Below are 24,462 nucleotides of genomic sequence, written 5' to 3' on the forward strand. Positions count from 1 at the left end.
ATTAATGGAATCTACGCTTAATTAATCCTATATATGTTACTTGACCTTTATAGGATATTACATTTTCCAATTGTGATTCTCTACTTTAACTTAACTAGTGTTCTTTCCAGCAAGACGTAACTCATAAGTTAAGCATTTGTACAACTATATTGCATAGTACTTTTTAATATTTTCTTCTGAGGACAAATTCTATTGTTTAGCTGTTATTTGTGGGTATCCCGTTATTGAAGACATTAATGCAATAATTTAACAAATAAATGTGAATAATTCATGACTGTAAGTTAATATTCTTTCAAGTTAGTCACAAAATAGAGGTTTGCTCCATAATTTATTTTAACACATTTCGAAATCGTTGCATTATATAATAGATTTTGTTTGGTCTATATCTTTGAACATAAAAGACATTCCATTCATTAATAGGTAACAGAACATGTCAACCAGATTCTTTTCTATGCAATAATGGAACATGCATATCGCCCTCTTCCATGTGTGATGGTGAAAATGACTGTCCTGATGGAAGCGATGAAACTCCAACTCTTTGCCGTAAGTTCTACCATTGTTTTCTTTATTACTCATTTATATAAAATAGCCCACTTGTAACTATTGACAATATTTGGTATTTATTTCTCTGGAACTTAATAACACTAGCGGACATCATTTGCCATAAATCATGAGTTTTTGACAGTTAACCACTCAATGTACGGCAACTTGCTATGTTCTATGTTGCATGTTGCTATGTTCGTTACAACTGAAGAGTTCAGAGGAAAAGGGAGGGGGGGATATCCACTTTTGGACGAAATTTAGATTTTCATGTCATCTTGTAGAGCACATTGAGTAGTTTCATTCAATATACAAAAAAGGAGGAAAACGTTTGGGTAGCTTGCTATAGCCGTTTAAAACTCCTTGTAAAATGGAAGAAGGGGTAATCGTCATCACTTACAGTGGAGGAACGGGTGATGTCCAGTTTTAAGCAAACATTAGATTTTCATGTTAACAATGTTAGAAAGTCGTTTATAGGACGTTATCTATCAGGTCAACAAAGTTAATGAACATTTGTGCCCCACCTATTCTTCTTGTCCCACTCTCCCATACTTGATACCGATTCGATGTTCAAAGTACATTTCCAAAATTTTTCTACGTTAAAGTACTAGGTTTAATCGGTTGAGAACAGTTTGAATAGAATGATATAAAATATGATCAACACTAAAATTATTGGTGTGATTTGCAAGATAATTTCCTGTTTTTTAAAGGAAAGTTGCGTGTGATTTGCAAAGTAATTTCCTTTTTTTTAAAGGGAAGTTGCCTATCTCGAAAAAAATAGCTTTGCAAGCTTTGAGCTTTGAAGGCCTTATGCAGGCTTTGAAGTGTAACACAAAGTGAAGAATGGGGGGGGGGGGTTGCGTAGCTCGAGAGGGCTAAAGCAACTGCGCAATGGTAGAGCAAATGTATAACAAATAAAAGAACGGTTTCAAATTAGAGAATGGTAGCTTAAGGTGCGTGAAGGGATAGATGGTAGAGCAAGGGAATAGCAACTAAGATTCAGTCTCACCCACACTAACGAGATGAGCAGGCCGGTGTCTGGTCCTTCTGAGGATGGTCTGAAGTTCTTCGGTAAGCCAAGTGGACCTTCGGTGAAGTAGTAATGCGGTTAAGTTACCATCGACTGGTCTCCTCTCAGCAAGTCGACCCGCAAAATGACCAAGCCAAGCAAGTGTTATGCAGGCCATGTGCTCAAACCTTCTGCCTAGGTATATGGAACTCCCAAAGAAGTAATTAGCGGAGTAAAGGAGAGTAAAAACGAGAAAGGAAGAAGACAATCTATTTTTAATAATATTGTTTCTAATTAAAGATAACAATTACCTCTGTTTTCTATTGTTTTGCCTACAATAGACCCCTTTTTGCCCAGTACAAACCAACTTCATGTAAGTTCTTTTTGTATTCTCTTAGTTACAATAATATACATTGAGAATGACATTTTGCAACTTAGTTTCTAATATAATAAAGAACTAGTACATCTAATATGAAGCATTTTCCGTGATTAGTTTAGGTGTTAATATGTTTTGAACTTTAAACATCATTTCCTGAAAAATTAGTAAAAATGGACCACTCCATTTTACTCGTGGAGTTTTCAACTAAGAGCAATAAAAAGTAAAAAGTACGCACATGTGCTATCTCCTAATGTAAATAATCCTTTACATAGCAAGCAGTTGTTTCTTGATGTAGATTATTCATTATAAAATTTCCTTTTAACGTACTATAAACTTTAAATAGATTCTAATTTGCCATTGTTGTTCAAGAATTAGGTGTATTTGATCCATCGATCTTGCGATTTGCATTTCTTGTATCTTTCCCTGTTCAACTTTGGACAACTTCATGATTGAACATTGTTCGTTCCTTTGCTGGTTCAGGAAGAATTGAAGTATGCAATTCCTGTTTCTTAAAGCTGTTTTCGAAAAATTACTCCAAATATTCCCCAGTCTAGAATATGATAATATTCTTGCAACATCGCAGTATCGTATAAGATAATTTCATGACAGAAAAAGGATCTTAAGGAACTAATGAAATAATGTTAAACTGCCAAATTTGAAGATCGTAGGGTTGAAAATTATATTGAGATTCCAAGCAAGAACAAGCATTGTATTAATCTGTGCAACATGTGATGTAGATCGTCAGTCTGAAATCATTAAACAAATAACGGTAGCTCTTAAAATAAAAATGAGTGTAATTGTTTATCTCAGCTTATTACCATATTGTTCTTATTCACAAATGAAAAAGAACAAGAGGTATAGATACAAAAAGCGCAAAGTGACGAAAACATTCGCAAACATAAAATATTGAAATTCTAACAAAAAATGCTTATAGAAGAAAGTACATTGACCTCACACACCACACATAAAATAACAAACAAATCATTATATTTTAAATACGATTTAATAATATTTTCCTCAACATGTTTATATGTTTATTATATTTTCTATTTACAGAGTTAATTGAGGAAGCACTTTATAGAAAATACATGACCGAAGCCTTTACTTCATGCTTTTCCCAAAAAAATATCTTTCAAGAGACCATTTCAAAACAGAAATAAAAGTAACTAGCTTCATGCGTGGAAAAATGTATTCAGATTTTGATTTATTTTATGCAAAATTGTAGTATTGATATTTGAACTAAATTTCGTTATTCTTTTTATACTGATATGTTTTAATCTTTCAGAAAAAAGAGACAATTTCCTTTTCATCCCCTATACCAACGTTGGCTCAGATGATTCAAATTTTAAACCAGAAACAACGAGAAAGATTTTAATTTTTCCTGCTTTTCGCTCCTGAATTCGATACTTTTCCATAATTTAACTCTTAGTATTAGGGCTAAAGAATGTAACTTGACAAATATATATATAGCCTATATATATATATATATATATATATATATATATATATATATATATATATATATATATATATATATATATATATATATATATACGGAAAGAGACAATCGAACTGAGAGGAAAGCACTTAGAAAATCGCGTGAAGTAGTTGGTTAACCATTATAATCTTCTTCCAGTTACGATATTTCCCCTAATTCCGTAGCTTTTTCTAATTCTTCTAGATTAAATATATAAATATTTATTAAATTAAAGACTTAAAAGAATGTAATTTTCTCTGTTCTATCTATTGTTTTCGTCTACAAGCAAATTATTGTAGGAGTACTATATTTTCTTTATTTATCCCCTCTTGAATGTAGTACAAAATACAGCTTGGACAAGTCGTATGTAAAGAGAACACGTAAGAATCTATGCTAATTATTTCGGACATCTCTGAAAGTCAGTTTATTTTTCTGCGACAAGGCGTGCGCTAGTGGATATGGAATTTATTTTGGTGATTCTGATTCATCCGTTTTAATATGTTCAAAACATCTTGTATGAATGTTCTTCTCTACCTCAAGGCTCACTCTATATTCAAAAACATTCCAAGTCCGCTGGTTCAGTAATGGAATTTAGTCTTAATATAATCACTATAATGTTTTATTTGACCTTATCAGATATTTTATTTTCGAGTTATGATTTTTTACTTTATCACACTGAGAAAAAAAAATTGTAGGTGGCATACTTAAATAGATAGGTTACATGCGTAATTCCTGTAGTTTTTGGACTTAACGTACACCAGACGTATAACTGAAAACGCATGTTTTATAATACTTTCTGTATAAGTGTTCCATCTATACGTACTTTATGTATGAAACAATGTAGGCGGTCAGGATCTCACATACAAATGGACGTATATAGCATATAGCTGACGAAGGTAACATAAGTATATACATGTGATATACGGAAAACTGTTAGATGTCATACATCCTGCAACGGCATGATGTAACATCAAACGGCAGTGCCTATGTATCATACGGATAACGTATGCTCCGTATTGATTTCTATAGTAAGCAAGAGGATACCGTATATTTGTACAATATACCGCTGTCCGGAGAACGGATTTTTCTCAGTGCATTTCTAGCATTCTTTCCGCTGAGACATAACTTGTAAGTTAAGCAATTGTGCACCTATGTTGACATTAATTTTCATGTTTTCTTCTGAAAATGGTACATTCTTTACGCGTTGTTTGTGAATATCTTGTTATTGAAAATATTAATTCAATAACTAAACAGATAGATGTGGATAATATTATTGGAAGTTAATATGCTCTCAAGATAATTACAAGAAAGCCTTATGTTTCATAACTTCTTTAAGACGTTTTCCAAATCTGTGTGTAACATAACATAAATATTTTTCTCTATACCTTTGAATTTGAAAAGCATTCTATCCATTAATAGGTACCCGAACATGTGAATCATACCTATTTCGATGCAATAATGGGAGATGCATATCATACTATGTTCTGTGCAATGGATTAGACAACTGTGGTGATGGGAGTGATGAAACCGAATCTGCTTGCAGTAAGTTCAATAAGTTTCTTTATTACTTATGAGTAGAAAATGGGAACTCCTGCTACTGTAAACATTATTTTGTATTCATTTCTCTGGAACTAACATACAAAATTCTTCCGAAGCCGAAATCTCGCATTAGATTTGAACAGCTCTTTTAGATACCTTAGTGAACCCCTTTTACTTTCTTACCCTTCTAGGTCAAACATTAAAAATGTTCAAAAGACAGGCATAATTGAACTCCTCTGACCACCAGAAGAAATACATATATTTTTCATTTGTTTTAAACATTTTTGCTGACAACAGTAAAGATACTGTTGTTAACACTTATGGATGTGGAGTTACCCGTCTCCCCCTCTCACTCTTTCCCAGCACACAAACCATGAAAAAGCCTAGAATGCAGACAAACGGAGGTAAAGAGTGTTTTAAGGGGTAATTTTCTTTCTTTTCAAACTGTTAAAAGTCACCTTATGACTGCGAACATTATATATGGTGCTACTGAGGCTGAAGCGCGAAGGGAGGACAGATCAGCTTTCTTAATTTTGTTTTTAAATAGGAAACTGCGGTAAGAGAACTGCTATAAACATCACCTTCTTTTCTACACTGGAGACATATACATATAAAAATATATTCATTTATCAATAATAATAATATTATTAATAATAATAATACGATTTCCTCACATTACAACCCGAACTATGGTCTACCTAATTGAGATTCGGCTGAGTGATATACGGCGAGCACATCGAGCCCCGAGACTTGAATTTACTGGATTTCTAGGCCTACTAGAATGGTTTTAGCTGAATAATTTGTTGTCAACACATGAACCCCACCACACTTGTTACTAGTGCTTCTAGAACTACCAGGCGGCTTTTAGTTAATGTGTTGTCAACACGTTGTTACTAGATATCTGGTCCAGCATATCTTTATAGTTAAGCGATATATGATCAGCACTTCTACTCAAAGGCGATATTTATTGGGGTTTCTAGTTATAAAATACGGCTTTTCAGGTTAGTAATTTACGGTCACCACATCAACCAACAATGCGGTTGTAACTAGATTTCTACTCTTAACGGAATGGGAGCTTCTTCATGACTAAGCGCTTAGCCGACGGGCCTTTGGCGTCGGAGACTCGGGTTCGATTCCCGACGGGAGCTCATGTGGTTCGGAATCCGCGTTAATCAGCAGATCCACATCTCATATAGCCACGCTGCTGAACGGGATGTTAAACTCAAAATCAACTCAAATCTTAACAAAATGGCTTTACTTAAGTAAAGTGTGGTCAGCACATTGACTCCAACATTCTTTTGCTGGGCTTTCTATACCTACCACATTCCTTTCAGTTGAGTTATGTATGGTCACTACATGGATCCTAACTCAAGTATAAATGGATCCTACATGAGCTTCGAAATTAGAGAGGATGCTCATATCACACTATCCATATCACACCATGCACCGCGACATAGTGAATAGGAAACACGCGGGGTAAATATGAGCCCAGAGGGGTATTTTTAGTTTGGCTCTCCTAGACAGTTGGCAATTCTGACCCGTCCACCCTACTAGCTGTCTGTTGTATTGTCTACTTCAAGGCGAACAATTAGTTAGTTGTTTACTGCAACATTTTTCGTACATAAAAAAGTACGTTTAATATAAAGTGTGGTCACTGTGACCCCACGCGAGGGTTGTTGATACCTAACACCGCGCGAGTGGTGCAGGGTTAACTAATGGTCAGTTAACTAACTTAGGTTAATACAATTATTCGCCTTAATAAGAAAGAGAGGCGATATAGGAGAAGACAAATGAAAGTATGATTCCACCTAAAATATAAAAATATGATGCTCGAACATATTCATCTCTTTAATCATAGAAGAAAAGAGCAGCTTTATTAGTTCATATAACTCGTTAACTATATATATATATATATATATATATATATATATATATATATATATATTCATCCTCACGGCATTGTCAAGGCTCTATATTTGTATTTTACATTTATTATTGCAACCGGGTGTTACTGACTTCCGTATACGGTAGCCCGATCATCACCCTTGTTCTTCGCGCGCACAGTCATTCGAAGAACTGAAAACGTACTCTGTACACAAACAGTTTATGGTTGTGAACTCGGAAAGCCTGGTACTTCTGCTTGTCAAGGTCAAAAAGTGGGAGAAAAAAGGATGTGTAGAATGTAAAGAGGGTGCAACAGTGACTGATGCTTGTAAGGGAACATATTCATTTGTAGTTCGTGCACATTCCGCCTGTAGCGCTACTGTGGCACGACGTATATTGTAACTGTATAACTCTTGTACACCGCTAGTAGGTCTATTCGCGTTAGTGACGACCGAAACTATGTTGTCAGCTCTGACTGCGATAAGGCACTGCCGTGCTGCTTTTCCTTCTCTTTTTCCCCCCTTTTCCATTTGTGAGACGCCAAACATGTTGTTTTTGCTTGTTGCACGCGCTGAACGGGTTTCGGCGAGCGAAGTATTTAAGAAGTTGACTACATATTCTTGTTTGCGATAGTTTTAAATTGGTTACCTGTTGAAAAATATACGAAAATAAAGCTGTACTTGTTAAGGTATATTAGTCGAGGACGTAGCTACTGACAGTGTTGATTACAGATTTTCTCGAGGAAGAATTTAATTACAGTAGAGGTGAAAAGGAGACGTCTATTTAGACAGCCCCCCCCCTTATCAGACTCAATCGGAAATGGTCTCAATCGTTTGCACACAAATGTGCAGGCGAAATTTTCGTTTGTACACAATTAAGGGCGCCGTCAGAACGAAAACAAAGTGGGGGCTGTCTAAATGGTAGCCCCCCAACAACATGCCCTATTCAAGCACAAATTGTCGCAATCATTTGTACATCGTTTCTACAGAAATGTGAAGGCGAAATTTTCGTTTGTACACAATTAGGGGCGCCGTCAGAACGAAAACAAAGTGGGGGCTGTCTAAATGGTAGCCCCCCACCAACAAGTCCTATTCAAGCACAAATTGTCGCAATCATTTGTACATCGTTTCTACAGAAATGTGAAGGCGAAATTTTCGTTTGTACACAATCAGGGGCGCCGTCAGAACGAAACCAAAGTGGGGGCTGTCCAAATGGTAGCCCCTCCCACCATGTCCAGTTGAATCACAAATTGTCGCAATCGTGTGTACTTCATTTGTACAGAAATGTGCAGGCGAAATTTTCGTTTGTACACAATTAGGGGCGCCGCCAGAACAGAAAAAATGGGGGCTGTCTAAGTGGTAGCCCCCGACCATGTCCTATTCAATCACAAATTGTCGCAATAGTTTGTACTTCGTTTGTACAGAAATGTGCACGCGAAATTTTCGTTTGTACATAATTAAGGGCGCCGCCAGAACAGAAAAAATGGGGGCTGTCTAAGTGGTAGCCTCCCACCATGTCCAATTCAATCACAAGTTGTCGCATTCGTTTGTGCATCGTTTGTACAGAAATGTGCAGGCGAAATGTTTGTTTGAACAAACTTAGGGGCGCCGCCAGAACGAAAACAAAGTGGGGAGCTGTCTGAGTGGTAGCTCCCCACACGATGTCCAATTGAATCACAAAGTATCGCAATCGTTTGTACATTGTTTGTACAGAAATGTGCAGGCCACATTTTCTTTTGTACACTATTAGGGGCGCCGCCAGGGCGAAAACAAAGTGGGGGGCTTTCTAAGTGATAGCCCAATCACCATGTTCAGTTCAATCACAAATTGTCGCAATCGTTTGTACATCGTTTGTACAGAAATATGCAGGCAAAATTTTCGTTTCTATACAATTAGGGGCGAGCTCAGAACGAAAACAAAGGGGGGGCTGTCTAAGTGGTAGCCCCCACCATGTCCAATTCAATCACAAATTGTCACAATCGTTTCTATATGGTTTGTACAGAAATGTGCAGGCTAAATTATTGTTTGTACATAATTAAGGCCGCCGCCAGAACGAAAACAAAGTGGGGGCTGTTTAAGTGATAGCCCCCCACCATGTCCAATTCAGTCACAAATTGTCGCAATCGTTTCTACATCGTTTGTACAGAAATGTGCATGCAAAATTTTCGTTTGTACATAATTAGGGGCGCCGCCAGGGCGAAAACAAAGTGGGGGGTTTTCTAAGTGGTAGCCCAATCACCATGTTCAATTCAATTACAAATTGTCGCAATCGTTTGTACATCGTTTGTACAGAAATATGCAGGCAAAATTTTCGTTTGTACACAATTAGGGGCGACCTCAGAACGAAAACAAAGGGGGGGTCTGTCTAAATGGTATCCCTCCCACCATGTGCAATTGAATCACAAATTGTCGCAATCGTTTGAATATAGTTATAAAGAAATGTGCAGGCGAGATTTTCGTTTGTACACAATTAGGGGCGCCGCCAGAACGAAAACAAAGTGGGGGGCTGTCTAAATGTTAGCCCTCCCACCGTGTTCAATTCAACCACAAACTGTCGCACTTGTTTGTACGCCTTTGTACATAAATGTGCAGCTGAAATTTTCGTTTGCACATAAATGTGGCCCCGCCAAAACGATAACAAACTATGGGCTCTCTAATTGATAGGCCTCCCACCATTCGAATTCAACCACAAACTGTCGCACTTGTTTGTTACGGTTTTGTACAGAAATTTGCAGGCGAAATTTTCGTTGTACACAATTGCGGGCGCGCCAAAACGATAACAAAGTATAGGCTACCTAATTGGAAGCACCCCCTACGTCCCATTCAAAAGAAAATCATCTCAATTGTTTGCACATCGTTTGAGCAGTAATGCGCAGGCGAAATTTTTTTCTAAGCTATCAGATGCGTGGACAGAACGAAAAAAAAGGGGAGTTGTCTAAGTGCTAGCCCCACCAGTTGTGTTCGATTGAACCACAAATTGTCGCGATCGTTTATACATCGTTTGTGCAGAAATGTGCAGGTAAAATTTTCGTTTGTATTAAATAATATACGGATGTGAGTATTTTTAATATCTGCGATCAACATTAACCGGTTTGGATAACGGTTGATGAGTTTGAAAATGGTTCCTATTGCACTAGTTGAAAAAAAAATTCTTTTTCTCTGGCACACGGAAGAAAATGCCTGATTCTAATAGAACTTTTCACGTAGAATTCGAATCTGCAATCAGTTTTTCTCCATCACCCTCAGTTTTCCCGTGACAGAGGTATTTTCGGAAAATTTCCTCTCAAATTTCTGTTCTTTTTCTTTTTTTCTTTTTTTAAAGCCATTTTCATACTTGTAGCTTGGGTACCTTAGGTATATAAACGCACAAATTATATTGTATGTTAGCCTGATTTATACTTAGTAAGCCCTCTAAGTTTCATAAGAATAGCATTATTCTATCTAGAGAAATAAACATATTTATATAAAAAATATGCTATGTGTACTGTTCATTTTACAATATTCATTAGTGCAGATAAAATCACATATAACTTCCACGAAAATTACAATATAAGCACGGTTTATATCTTATCGGATTTGAAATAAAACATATTTTCAATGATGTATACACCGTGTCACCATTTTATATCTACTTAATAAATAATACAAAAGAAGTGAGTGGTATCTTCTTAATAAATGGACACTTACTTACCTCAAGTAATATGTTTTAGTTGTCGACTTTCTTCTGTGTTTGGTTTCTGGAACATCTCTTAAGTGTCCAACAGTAATCAGCTAGCATTTTTGAACTACACTGTCACTGGTACCTCTTCTCCATGGAGGAAATGTCCTGATGAAAATGTTCCCCATACTCATCACTAACAGCACCAAGCTTTTCAGGAAAGATATGCAGGTGGGAGTCTAGAAAGTGAACTTTAAGGGACATGTTGCAACCCATTTCATTGAATGATTGCCGGAAATCACTCACAATTTCACGGTAATTTGGGGCTTTCTTGTTTCCTAAAAAAAATCTCTGTTAAACATTTAAATGGACACCAAGCTGTTTTCTCAACCAGAGTTAAGAGATCCTCAAATTTTTGGTCACGAATCAAACTTCTTATTTGGGGGTCTACAAAAATCCCTAGCGTCACTAACCCGAGGAATTTTTTCCTTGAGGTAACAAGATCCTGCATTACTTTTGTCCATTGTCCTAACAAAGTTTTTGAAGAGCCCCAACTTTATGTGAAGAGGAGGTAGAATTATCTAATCAGGGCTCACCAGTGAGGAATAAACAGCATTCTTCTGTCCAGGAGTTAATACATGCATTGGCGATTCCTTCTTGATGTAATGTTCCGCTTTGTTCCTGCTGTCCCATTCGCAGAGGAAACAACAATATTTCGTATAACCAAAATGCAAACCCATTAACAAAGAAATGACTTGTAAATCACAGCAAACGGTCCACTTGTATTTCTCATACTGAATTTTTTCTAACACTATTTCGATGTTTTCATAGGTTTCCTTCATATTAGTTGCATAAGCCAAAGGCACTGAAGGAAATTTGTTGCTATTGTGCAAAAGGACAGCCTTAAAACTAGTTTTCAAAGAGTCAATAAGCAATCTCCACTCTGTACTTATATGTGCATGTCCAAGTCTATCCATCACAGCACAGACATTATTACAATACACTAAATCATTTTCTTGAGAATAGTAGTTTTGAAACTCTGTATGAAGGTTTCGAAAAATACACACTTTAGTGTCACGATGGAGCAGATTCCAGCCTTAAGTTTAGAATCAAGAAGTTCTTTCTGTGTATTGGAGAGTTTTAAATCCCGTATGAGGTCATTTAGTTCACCCGGAGTTATCAGATGGGAATCCAATGTAGATGTGCTTCCTACATAAGTAGGATCATCATCTTCATTTGGAACTTCAATTGTTGCCTCAAGTACGTAATCCTCATTTACCGTAAGATGAGGAGGAGGTACCGGTACAGGTAATTCTGCACTGTGTGGAACTGGCCTAATTGCTGATGCAAATTAGGGTACTGTACTGTGTGGTTAGATTTACTGCTTATTTCTTTTATCTGTGTCATACAAAAGTAGCAGTCTGAAGAATGATCTTTTGGTTCCCTCCAGATCATCGGTACTGCGAAGTACATGTTTCGTCCACCATTTGCCCACCCAGTCAGACGTTTCACGCAAGTACAACAAATGTAGTGAGGAACCCAATTCTTATCCTGGTCTCCTACACAGCAACCAAAATATAACTGATAACACTTCCTCACAAGTGGAGTAAAAAATCGACGTTGTGATTTAAATATCAGCTCCCCACATACATAACAGAAATTGTCCGGTTTATTTACACACTTCCTCGACATCTTGTATCCTGTAAGGTATCACACACATACATACATACACACACACACACACACACACACACACACACACACACACACACACACACACACACACACAGGAATCTACACTCCATCAAATTCCCACAAAATCCCTCTAGACATTCCCTCATACAAAAATGGTGACATGGTGTACACATCATTGAAAACGTTTTATTGGAAGTCCAATGAGGTATAAACCGTGGTATATTGTAATTTTCGTGGAAATTATATGTGTTGAAGACCGACCCGACCCCACCCGTGACCCAAATTGACTGACCCGACCCGACAACCCGACCCGAGCTGACCCGATTGGCCCGACCCAAAGTGACCCGAGTGAACCAACCCGAGGTGACTTAACCCGACAACCGACCCGAGTGACTTGAACTTACAATCTAACCAGTTTGAGAGAGCTAGAACTTTACAAAACTGCCACCAGAAAAAAAATGCTGACTAATTCTTATGCATAAACCATTGTTTCGGCTTTTTTTACTTGTAGTATAATTATCCTCCTCCTCCTCCTCAGTGTTCTCCCATTAATAAACAGGCCAGTTTCCGTGAATTAGGTAAGAAGCTTCCATTTTTGCGATTTCCCGCTAATATCTGCCTCGCAACCCAACATAAAGTACCACCCTCCTTATTACAATCTATCAATTTCAACCTTCTTACACACTCTCGCTCTCCTGATATCACCCTCTTTACTACATCCCTCAGAATGCAATCCCTTAGCAAGATCAAAACTTGTGATCCGTCCATTTTTCGCTTCCTTATATCGTCTAATATTGCTCTCGTCTCTTGCATTTTTTCAGCATTTCCTTATTCGTTTTCCTCTCTACCCTGCTAACCTTCTTTATTTTACTCCACATCCAAATTTCCAAGGTTAAAATTTAGGCAATCAAGTTCAAAAGTCAAAATAAAATTTGACTGAGTTCTGAAGACAAGTTCTGAAGGCTAAAAGAATAAAATTTCTGAAGACAACATTATTTTCTAGTAAGGAATGTATGTAGAACTTCTTTTAATATTTTTTGCTGTGTAACAAACAACAATTTCATCACGTTAACATTTCGATTTTTCTATTTAAAAACAGCGTTGCTGTCTGATAGAATCATAAGGAACTAATTGCACTGAAATATCATTCTGTAGGGAATTACCTTTTATTTTTTCTTGATTAATTTATCTAGAAGATATTTGCAACGTTATATAAAATTAGCAAGTATTTTATTGCGGAGAAAGTCAAATCACTACTCCAGCAATAATAATAATAACAATCTGAAGGTGACCAAGAAAGTTCTGTCTCTTTGTGGAGGTCTGTGTTCAATTGGCCCTCACACCGTGAGTTGAATGCGAATGGATATAAGGTGAAGGTCAGTTGTTGGACGAGACGAGACGAGACAGAATTTTTATGAAAGGGTACGAGATGAGACAGAGCTCTTTCAATAGAAACATATGCACTTTTCCAGACGAGACTACCTTCACGACACATTTTCGAAACGAGAATGCCCCAAACCAGGTCTCGTGAGCAACACTAGTGAGTATATCCAACATACTACTTGGTTGTGGCTGTTCAGATGCACCGTGAACGTGCGTAAGGACTGAGTGAACATGGGGCCTTCACAGAGCGTCATAAGTGCTTGTTTGCTGTACGAGTTCAAATTGCTGCTCCGCGGAGCGGAAGATATGACAGGCCTTTGGTGAGGGTGTCGTGACTACGCGGAGAGTGCAGTGGTATGACGGTTTAAGGACGGTGACGAAACACTCGAAGACGCACCACGTGCCGGAAGACAAACAGATGTTCAAAATAAAGATCTTCGGGCAGCAATTGAGGCGAAGACAGACATGTGAGGAACTGGTACTACCTTTCAGTGTAAGTGAAGAAACCATTCTGCACCACCACCATCAACTTGGGAAGCACTGCAAGTTGGGTTGATAGGTCCTACATGATTTGACTTGGAGCCAGAAAGCAACGCGAGCAGACACCTGTGTTTCTTTGGTGTCTCGTCTGAGGAAGGAGCAATTTCTGAACAGGGTGTTGACATGTGATGGGAAGTGGGTCCTGTACGAAGCTCCACGGCGCCGTCATTGTTGGTTAGCATCCCATGAACCGGTTCAAAAACAGCCCAAGCCAGCACCACGCCAGAATAAGGTTCTCCTGTGCATTTTGTGGACTGCTCGCGGCATCGTCCATCGGGAACTGCTACCAGCTGGTCAGATCATCAATGCAACTGTGTACTGTCACTGTGTACTGTCTGGATCCAGCAGTTCTGAATCGCAAAGGGGTCCTCTTGTTACAAGGCAACGCTAAGCCCCACGTGGCTAAAATGACCCAGTACATCATTCTACGCCTTGGATGGAAAACACTATTGGATCCGCCATACTCCACGGACATTGTACCGTCCGATTACCACCTGTTCCATTCCTTGGACAATCACCTTAGAGAACGCCAATTCAAACAGCTAGTAGAGGTTCAATATGCACTTGATATCTTCTTCACTTCACGTCCCACCAAGTTCGACTGCGATGGAATCCATGGCCTTCCAGAACGTTTTCAGAAGGTCGTCGAGGCTGATGGAGACGATTTTTGATATTCCAGGTACGTCTTAGGTTACATACCAATGTTCGAAGGTGTTGGTGAAAAGGCGGCGGAACTTTCTTGGGCACTCTTAAAGTTATAATAATAATAATAATAATAATAATAATAATAATAATAATAATAATAATAATAATAATAATAATAATAATAATAATAATAATAATAATAATAATAATAATAATAATGTGTCCTGCCCAAAGGCAGATGTTTGATCCGAAGGTCCATGGGTATTGATTCCAGCTCGTACCAAGTAAGTTTTCTGGTGGACAAACCCCATGTGCATGGGTTTTCTCGGTGTTCTCCCATTTCCTCCCGCTTTCTTCATTCAACCACTTCAATTATTTCTCATCATCACTGTCTCTCTTAGCGTTGGTGCATAACGTGGGACGTTAACTAGACATTTCCTTTCAATTTCACTTAATGTGACATTTAACTTGACATAGAAACGCAGAAAGGAAAAAAGTCAGTAGTAATATTAATTACAATTACAATACCAATTAGTTAATATAGGGTAAAATTAAAATTTTATTACTATTTCACCTTCAATTAGTCACATTTATCATTCATTCACCAACTTCGAATTGAATTCCACAACAAAGCTCTTTATAGTATTCCGTATAGAAAATAAGTGAAGAATGTGACGACCCGACCCGAGTGACCCGACACGAGCTAACCCGACTGACCCGACCCGACAACCCGACCCGTTTGAGAGCACTATCAAAGGGGTACTATTTACAGTACAATTTATTTTGTATGGTTTAGCATACTTTAAGGCTACCATACTTTTTGGAAACAGAAAAAACGGGACATCTTACAAATTAGTAATAAATATTGCATTTTGTATTAATTTTATCTTTCGAATTTTACTACAGTATCGCACTAGTTATACAACTTAAAATAATGTATTAATATAGTCCATACTCAGTGGCGTATGTAGGGGGAGGGCTTCCGGGCTCAAGCCCCCCACCGAAATCTTACTTACTATAGTAAAGTATATGAAATATCTTGCAGAATTTTCATATTTTCAGGCAAAGCACCCCCGGAAGTTAGCAAAGCCCCTCCCGAAACAAAATCGTAAATACGCCACTGTCCATACTTAATCAACAGTGCTAAAAATTATTATAGAAGCTAGAAGCTGTCATACAATGTAAACGCAATCAGTGAACATACAATATTTAGGCAAAAATTATATTTTCAATATTATTACGCATACCACCTTTACATGCTCTACATGTCTATAAAGAAAAATATCCAGATTTATGAAGTTGTTTCAAAATTTCAATAGGCTAATTTATTGTTGTTAACCTAAAATGCGAACTAAAAGAAAGCAATTTGCATAATTGTTTTTCTGAAGCAGAAAAAAAATGTGTTTTCGGGGCTGGTCTGCAACGTCACAAGAATTTGTTGCCACCTCGGGGTATACACTCTTACTTTTAGTGATAAGAGTGCTACTTAGGAGGATTTAAACATTGCATGTTATATCCGGGGAAGCAGCGATTGCAATAATAATAAAGATTAGAATGAAATTGTTCCTATAGTATTGTCGGAATTGAAAGCAAAAGGAATAAGTCGATTTTATTATCTTTTCAGAAATTTTGATATGTAATTAATAATAATAATAAAGAAAAAAACAGGACAAGAAGGAAAATTTCTGCACACCGGGACAAATTTTAAGAAACCTGGGCGTATGGTAGCCTTACATACTTATTTGCATGCGGAGTGTCAGTACGGAGCCACTACGTAGCAGAGTTGAAACAAAACCTCGTAAATAGGTTGCCAACTCAGGAAAACAAAATTACCGGCACACCCTCAAAATTCTCTGTACAAATGAGAAACTGAAGACTGTATTGATCGTTATTGTATTTACCAGCAATTGCCACTTGTTTAAAATTATCGAAACAGATGAATAATACTGGATATTAATCTTTATGTAACAATAGTTGATTCATAAAATGAAATTTATTCTATAAACTTCACTTCAAACAAAGGAAATTGCTTTAAAAAGTCATTTTCTACTCTCAATAAATGAATAAAATTCTTTTACAATAAAATATAAGTGTTATCAAATTTGTTATGTTAAATAAATAAAAAAACTGCCATACGTTAAAAAAATATCGATAATGTATAATACAACGGAAATTTGTGTTTGTAAAGGCACTGTTGAAAAATTTCGATGTTCAATGTTATATTCTGGATTGCAGATTCCAAAATACCTGTCAGAAGGGGTCTAATAAGAAGTTTGTACCGGTCACCGGCCTTAATGAAAATTACAGCAAATACCGGCCAGTTAGCAACTCTACTCGTAAATCAGAATGCTGAATGCACCAAAATACTTCACCATGCATTCTATAGTTTCTGCAAAATGAGTTTAATGAAGATGATCATATAAAACAAAATACTGTGTTATAATTTTCCCTTTAACAGTCTACTTTGTGGATTTGTTATATCTTCCACTTATCAATTTCCTGTACGAGATGAGAATAACGGTTTCTGCGCAAGATAGAAAGAAAAAAATACATTTTTCTCATAAGGATTCAGTTCACGTAAGAAATTATGAATAAGTTTAATAATAAGAGCCGAGGAGTGAAAAACTAACTCAGCAATAATGATTGTAAGTATAAATATAAATATAAAAAAACAAAAAAAAAAACAAACATTTAATTCCATCATCGTTAGGATAAGATCAATATAGTGAATCACACGATAGTGTGAACAAACCAAACCACACAATAGTGTGAACAAAGTCCTGTTAGAAAAATACTCCATAAATGTGACACATTTTTTTAATGCTTCTACCATTTATACAAACCCTCACATTGTTTTCGTTCTGGCGGCGCCCCTAATAGAGTACAAACGAAAATTTCGCCTGCACATTTCTGTGCAAATGATGTACAAGCGATTGATATAATTTGTGATTGAATTAGATATGGTGGGGGCTACCATTTAGACAGCCCCACATTGTTTTCGTTCTGGCGGCGCCATTAATTGTGTACAAACGAAAATTACGCATGCATATTTCTGTACAAACGATGTACAAACGATTACGAAAATTTGTGATTCAATTGGACATGTTGGTGGGAAGCTACCACTTAGAGAGCCCCCAGTTTGTTTTCGTTCTGGCGGCGCCCCTAATCGTGTACACACGAAAATTTTGCCTGAACATTTCTGTAAAAACGACGTACAAACGATTGCGACAATTTGTGATTGAATTGGACATGGTCGGGGGCTACCACTTAGACAGCCCTACTTAGTTTTCGTTCTGGCGGCGCCCCTAATTGTGTACAAACAAACATTTCGCCTGCTCGTTTCTGTACAAACGAAGTACAAACGATTCCGACAATTTGTGATTCAATTGGACATGGTGGGGAGGTATTACTTAGAAAGCACCCCACTTAGTTTTCGTTCTGGCGGCGCCCCTAATTGTGAACAAACAAACATTTCGCCTGCCCGTTTCTGTACAAACGAAGTACAAACGATTGCGATAATTTGCGATTGAATTGGACACGGTGGGGGGGGGGCTACCATTTAGACAGCCCCCTTTTTTCTGTTCTGTGGGCGCCCCTAATTGTGTACAAACGAAACTTTTGCCTGCACATTTCTGTACACATGAAGTAGAAACGATTGCGATAATTTGTGATAGAATAGAACATGTTGGTGGGGGGCTACCAGTTAGACAGTCCCCCACTTTGTTTTCGTTCTAGCGGCGCCCCTAATTGTGTACGAACATACATTTTGACTGCACATTTCTGTACAAACGAAGTACAAACGATTGTGACAATTTGTGATTCAATTGGACATGGTGGAGGGGCTACCACTTAGACAGCCCCCACTTTTTCTGTTCTGGCGGCGCCCTTAATTATGTACAAACGAAAATTTCGCGTGCACATTTCTGTACAAACGAAGTACAAACGATTGCGACAATTTGTGATTCAACTGGACATGGTGGGAGGGGCTACCATTTGGACAGCCCCCACTTTGGTTTCGTTCTGACGGCGCCCCTAATTGTGTACAAACGAAACTTTTGCCTGCACATTTCTGTACACACGAAGTAGAAACGATTGCGATAATTTGTGATAGAATAGAACATGTTGGTGGGGGGCTACCAGTTAGACAGTCCCCCACTTTGTTTTCGTTCTAGCGGCGCCCCTAATTGTGTACGAACATACATTTTGTCTGCACATTTCTGTACAAACGAAGTACAAACGATTGTGACAATTTGTGATTCAATTGGACATGATGGGGGGGGCTACCACTTAGAGAGCCCCCACTTTGTTTTCGTTCTGGCGGCGCCTCTAAGTTTGTTCAAAAAAACATTTCGCCTGCACATTTCTGTACAAACGATGCACAAACGAATGCGACAACTTGTGATTGAATTGGCCATGGTGGGGGGGCTACCACTTAGACAGCCCCCATTTTTTTCTGTTCTGGCGGCGCCCCTAATTGTGTACAAACAAAAATTTCGCCTGCACGTTTCTGTACAAACGAAGTACAAACGATTGCTATAATTTGTGATTGAATAGGACATGTTGGTGGAGGCTACCAGCTAGACAGCCCCCAATTTGTTTTCGTTCTGGCGTCGCCCCTAATAATGTACAAACGAAAATTTGGCCTGCACATTTCTGTACAAACAATGTACAAACGATTGCGATACTTTGTGATTCAATTGGACATCGTGGGGGGAGCTACCACTCAGACAGCTCCCCACTTTGTTTTCGTTCTGGCGACGCCCCTAAGTTTGTTCAAACAAGCATTTCGCCTGCACATTTCTGTACAAACGATGCACAAACGAATGCGACAACTTGTGATTGAATTGGTTTTGGGGGGGGCTACAACTTAGACAGCCCCCATTTTTTCTGTTTTGGCGGCGCCCTTAATTATGTACAAACGAAAATTTCGGGTGCACATTTCTGTACAAACGAAGTACAAACGATTGCGATAATTAGTGATTGAATAGAACATGTTGGTGGTGGTGGGGGGTACCAGTTAAACAGCCCCAATTTGTTTTCGTTCTGGCGGCGCCCCTAATAGTGTACAAACGAAAATTTGGCCTGTACATTTCTGTACAAACAATGTACAAACGATTGCGGCAATTTGTGATTTAATTGGACATGGTAGGGGCTACCATTTAGGGGAACTCCCTCGAGAGGAATCACTCTACTTATTTATTGCAAAAAGCAGAATTTAAAAATTCGCATTCGTCCAAAGTTATCGTGTGAAGTAACAGCCGTTTGTATGTACGTACTAATATTGATAAGTTCCACTACGCGATCCCAATTAATAGTTCATATACCCGCGCCACACACACACACACTAGCATTTGTACACACGAAAGTATACCTGGTAGTATCCACACGCTTACGCCGGAAACTAGAAACAAACACACACACACACACAGGGACAGAGAGAGAGAAAGAGAATATCTTGTTGTACCTTTATACTGAATGCACCATTACTCACAAAATCAGTTAAAAAAGAAAAAAGAAAAAAGTTGTAAATGAAACTTTCAAAGATTGGTACCACTGCTGCGTGTCACACATGAGATTGTTCCATAATGATTGATTTGTAATATGATGTATATGGGTTTTTTAATGGTAGTATAACAAAATGCCTTCAAATTGACCACTAAATAAAAAGTGAAATTTATTTCTCAAATTTTGTAAAATCGAAGTCGGTGGGCATTATGGGAACAGTCTACAATAACAATATATGCAAATAAATATTAATATACTTCACGTTTTCCAGTGGGTGCAAGAAAGCTTCGAATAGTATTTGTTGCCAGAAGCATTAGCTGATGTAAATATATATATATATATATATATATATATATATATATATATATATATATATATATTCGTGTTAGCGTAATATATATCCACTTGAAAAAGCTGCTTCTTTGATAATTAAACATGACAAATCCAATGCAAAATATGGGGAAAACGACTTCGCAATCGAGAGGAAGAGATACAAAAGATTCACACAGTTCTTTTGTATAGCCTACTTGAAGTTAAATATATACAGCTACAAATAATACGTGACCTCTCTTTCAGTACCTTGTAGAACTTTTACCCTTGGGTGTATGTAATGTTCTGAAACATATTTTGAGTTTTTATATCTATCTATCCAAATATATATATCTTCCTGTGTACGTAATATTTTCTAACTTTTTAGTAAACTGGAGAAAAAAAGGTTAACCATTCCCATGCCTTTCAATGCAATAACGCTTACCAAAGAATATTCCCATGTCATCTGTTGGTTCATCTACGAAGTTAAAATGCTTACATTCTATTTGTAGTTCTTAAGTCAGTGGTAGAGCTGGTTCAGTGGTAGAGCAGTTTCTTCTGGTACGTTTAAATCCTACTTTGGCTCCACGAGAAGTCAGTATCGTGTCCGTGGGTTTTCTCGGTATAATTCCGTTTCTTTCCACATTCTCATATTTCCTATTCTTCCTTAATCATTCACTTGCATTAACTGTAGAGACCTGAAATTTTACATTTAGACTTTCCATTTAAAACAATTTAGCGATTCGGGTGAAAATATAGTTATGTATCTCTTCCAATGAAAAGGAGTTATTGGGTGGAATGTGTGTAATGGAAACATAGATAAAATGAAAAGAAGATAACTATTATTTTAATGTTCAAGGTTATTTCCTTCAGACTGAGAAATACAGTTCGAGGCATAGAAATTGTTACACAAATTCTAACTCCAAATTAGTAACAAACTCTTGCCCCGTTTCCTTATAAATGGAGAAATACAGGTATCAATCGGTTAGTTGCTTCTAGTATCCAATCCAATTCCTCCCCCTCCTCCACCAATTCCTCCCTGCCTAAAGCAATACACTCTTTCCATTCAGCACCCGGTGCTTGGGGTCCCTGGTTCGATCCCAGCTCGCGCCGTGTGTACTTTGAAGTGGACAAACACCGTGCTCGTGGGTTTTCTCGGGGTTCTCCCGTTTCCTCCCACTTTCTTCATTCCACCATTTCACTCATCTCTCATTATCACCGTCTCCTTTAGCCGGCATATCCGTGGGACGTATAACTTAAAGATTTTCTTTCCATTCAGCTGACAAACAAACATGTTTCAAGTTTACAATGCTATAGCTTTAAAACAGTCTTTTCCATTCGTTTGCTCTGAAATATTTTTAAGAGCTTAATTTTAAAAAGTCACACAATGTTCTCAGAGCTTTGTAAAGACCTTTAGTTTCATTCTTTCCCTTCTTCAAAGACTGCAAGCTAGTAAGATGCTCCCTAAGAAATCTATGGAAATTGCCAATAACGGCAGTAGGTTTTGTGCTTCCTGAAGTCTGTAACGCATGCACAGAGTTCTAAAGTATCTACTGACAGAAACGAGTGCTCTTCAGTGATTCGTTTCATTTCTTTTCAGTAATTACAAACAAATGTTCCAGGGGAGTCATTTATTCAGGACACGAGGGTGTAATTCACCCTCCCTTGAGCTTGATAAATACGTATTGTTTGATCAAATGTATAGTAATACACTAATAAAAAAGCGAAAATCTTATGTCATCAGAGAATCTATCCCCCCCCCCCCCGAACAAAATCAAAAAGATACTGCTTTTAGCAAAGAGCCTATAGCGTTACGATAGCACATTGCTAGAGACATTGCATTTGGTTTAAAGAGTTGAAGGTTTGATCTCAAGCCATATGAGTTCCTGGGTGACATTCAGAGAGAGAAAGAGAGAGAGATTCAAGTATGGTGACAGAGAGGGATGATTTATGTACACAGACTAAGAATTGAGGAAAAATGAGCGGACAGCATTCGTATTATGACGAAAATTGTGATTTTGTGAAACAGAAGGTTTCGAAATGTGAGGAGCACATTAGGCAATTGTCGAACTAAGGTGGAGAACTCTTTTTAGAGCATCGTATGATTACGAAGACAGAGAAAGATCTTGAGAACTGAGAAATTATGAATTTAGAAAATCTGAAGCTTCCGAGACGGGTTTCGAACCATGAACCTTACAGTAATCGAACCATGACTTTATACGTTCAGCTACGGAGAACTCGTTTACATATGATTCCTTTAGCTACGTTGAAAGCTAATTTAATGGGATATTCCAAATGGTGACTCGGTGGATACGCCGTTCATATAGGACGTAAACCTCTTGTAATTTAATTACAATGTATCGTGGCGGATATAAATCATTGATCAGGTAATGCCGACTGCTTGAAAAAATCCAGAGTATGAGAATTAAATCAGTCATATCTGTGGTTTCGTGTGGAGAATAACAAACTTGTGAACCAAAGGTTTAAGAACAACTCAAGTTATTAATATAAACTTTACCAAAGATTGTTAACTTACGTCATCATAAAAGAAATACGAAAGACGTTCTGAAGCGAAGAAATATAACTTTGGAAGCGGAGGCGAAGAAACCTAAAGTAACGAGACTAAAGACGAATCATTTACCGCGTAGTGATCGTGGTTCAGTGGTAAATACGTTCGTGAAACTTCTTGCTAGTAACATCGTCTCTCGCTCGCTGACCGTTTGTGTTGTAACACAAGACAAGTTACGAAATTAGTTTGTGTACTGTGTTAATTCTCAGTGAGATATTTGAGTTTGTGTTAGTGTTTTGGATCTGCATATCCATATATATATATATATATATATATATATATATTCTTTTGGAAGTGATTTTTGTGGTGTGTGTTTCGACGGAAAATTAACCATGAGTTGTTTGCGTGAGAACATGTTACGTATTAATTTTGGTCAAGTAAGTCAAAAGCCTACTTCAATTTCTATCCATGAATGGATACGAAATACATTCAAGTTAACAATTGATCAACTCCATAGTATAGAACTAGACTACATAAGGAAACAACTGTATATTAAACTAGTCAACAAGGTGCTGTGTGAACGAATTCTCGCTTCAACTAATGGTGAAGTCAAATACACCGATAGCAACAAGGAATATTTACTTCCTATTGATCTTGCTGACAACAGCTTTACAATCGTTACAGTATGTTTGTGCCCCATGGAACTTAGTAACCAACAGTTAACTCGGGTATTTTCTCATTATGGTGAAATACAGTCAATCATAGACGAACAGTATTCTGCGAACCATGTGTATGTCACCCGTACTGAACGTAAATTAATTAAAATGAAGGTTAAACAAAATATTCCTTCATTTATTACCGTGTGTGGTTTAAGGCTATTTTGTAGTTACTCAGGACAAATCCAAACTTGCGCGTTATGCAATTCATAGGACCATTTTGTTCAAGAGTGCCCCAGCAAAAATGTTCCGCTAATCAAAGTTAATCCGCAAGTTAGAAGCTTCCAACCGCCATCACTCGTATACCTCATAATCTTTCACACGAAAAATATGCTTTGGATACTGATAACTATACGGAATTTCCTCTGCTTACTTCTGCTCGCCCTGGTGCTTCAAGTCAAGATGTTCCAGCAGTTGAAACATCCCTCGATCCAGACATTTGCCCCGACCCACCTATGGGAGGAGTTAGTTCTACTGACCTGGAAGTTCTTGTTCCTTTGGAACCTACTGCAGTACCCTCAACTAATTCTGATCAAAAGGCCCAGGAAATTATCCAGGAGGGACAAGTTGCACAGGTAGGTGATCAACCGCCAGTTGAGGATTTAAAAGTTGTTCCGAGTGCTCCCATGGACTATGATAATCAATCTGCCGTGCACTTGGTAGCAGACTCACACA

At 37.7% G+C, this 24,462-nt stretch overlaps 1 protein-coding gene across 6 annotated transcripts in view; it reads left to right on the forward strand.

Moving 5' to 3' along the window:
* Positions 1-420: 420 nt before the first annotated feature.
* Positions 421-24,462, forward strand: part of LOC145680806 (uncharacterized) — a 331,282-nt gene continuing 307,240 nt past the window's right edge. For all 6 annotated transcript variants that reach the window (XM_081751877.1, XM_081751876.1, XM_081751871.1 and 3 more), the window contains exons 1-2: positions 421-543; positions 4,825-4,947. In XM_081751877.1, the coding sequence (XP_081608003.1) occupies positions 4,918-4,947 (30 nt within the window). In that variant the 5' untranslated portion in view covers positions 421-543; positions 4,825-4,917. The remainder of the gene's footprint in view (positions 544-4,824; positions 4,948-24,462) is intronic.

This window comes from Thermobia domestica, chromosome 3 (genome assembly GCF_964235325.1).
Source record: "Thermobia domestica chromosome 3, izTheDome1.hap1.1, whole genome shotgun sequence".
NCBI classification, from domain to species: domain Eukaryota; kingdom Metazoa; phylum Arthropoda; class Insecta; order Zygentoma; family Lepismatidae; genus Thermobia; species Thermobia domestica.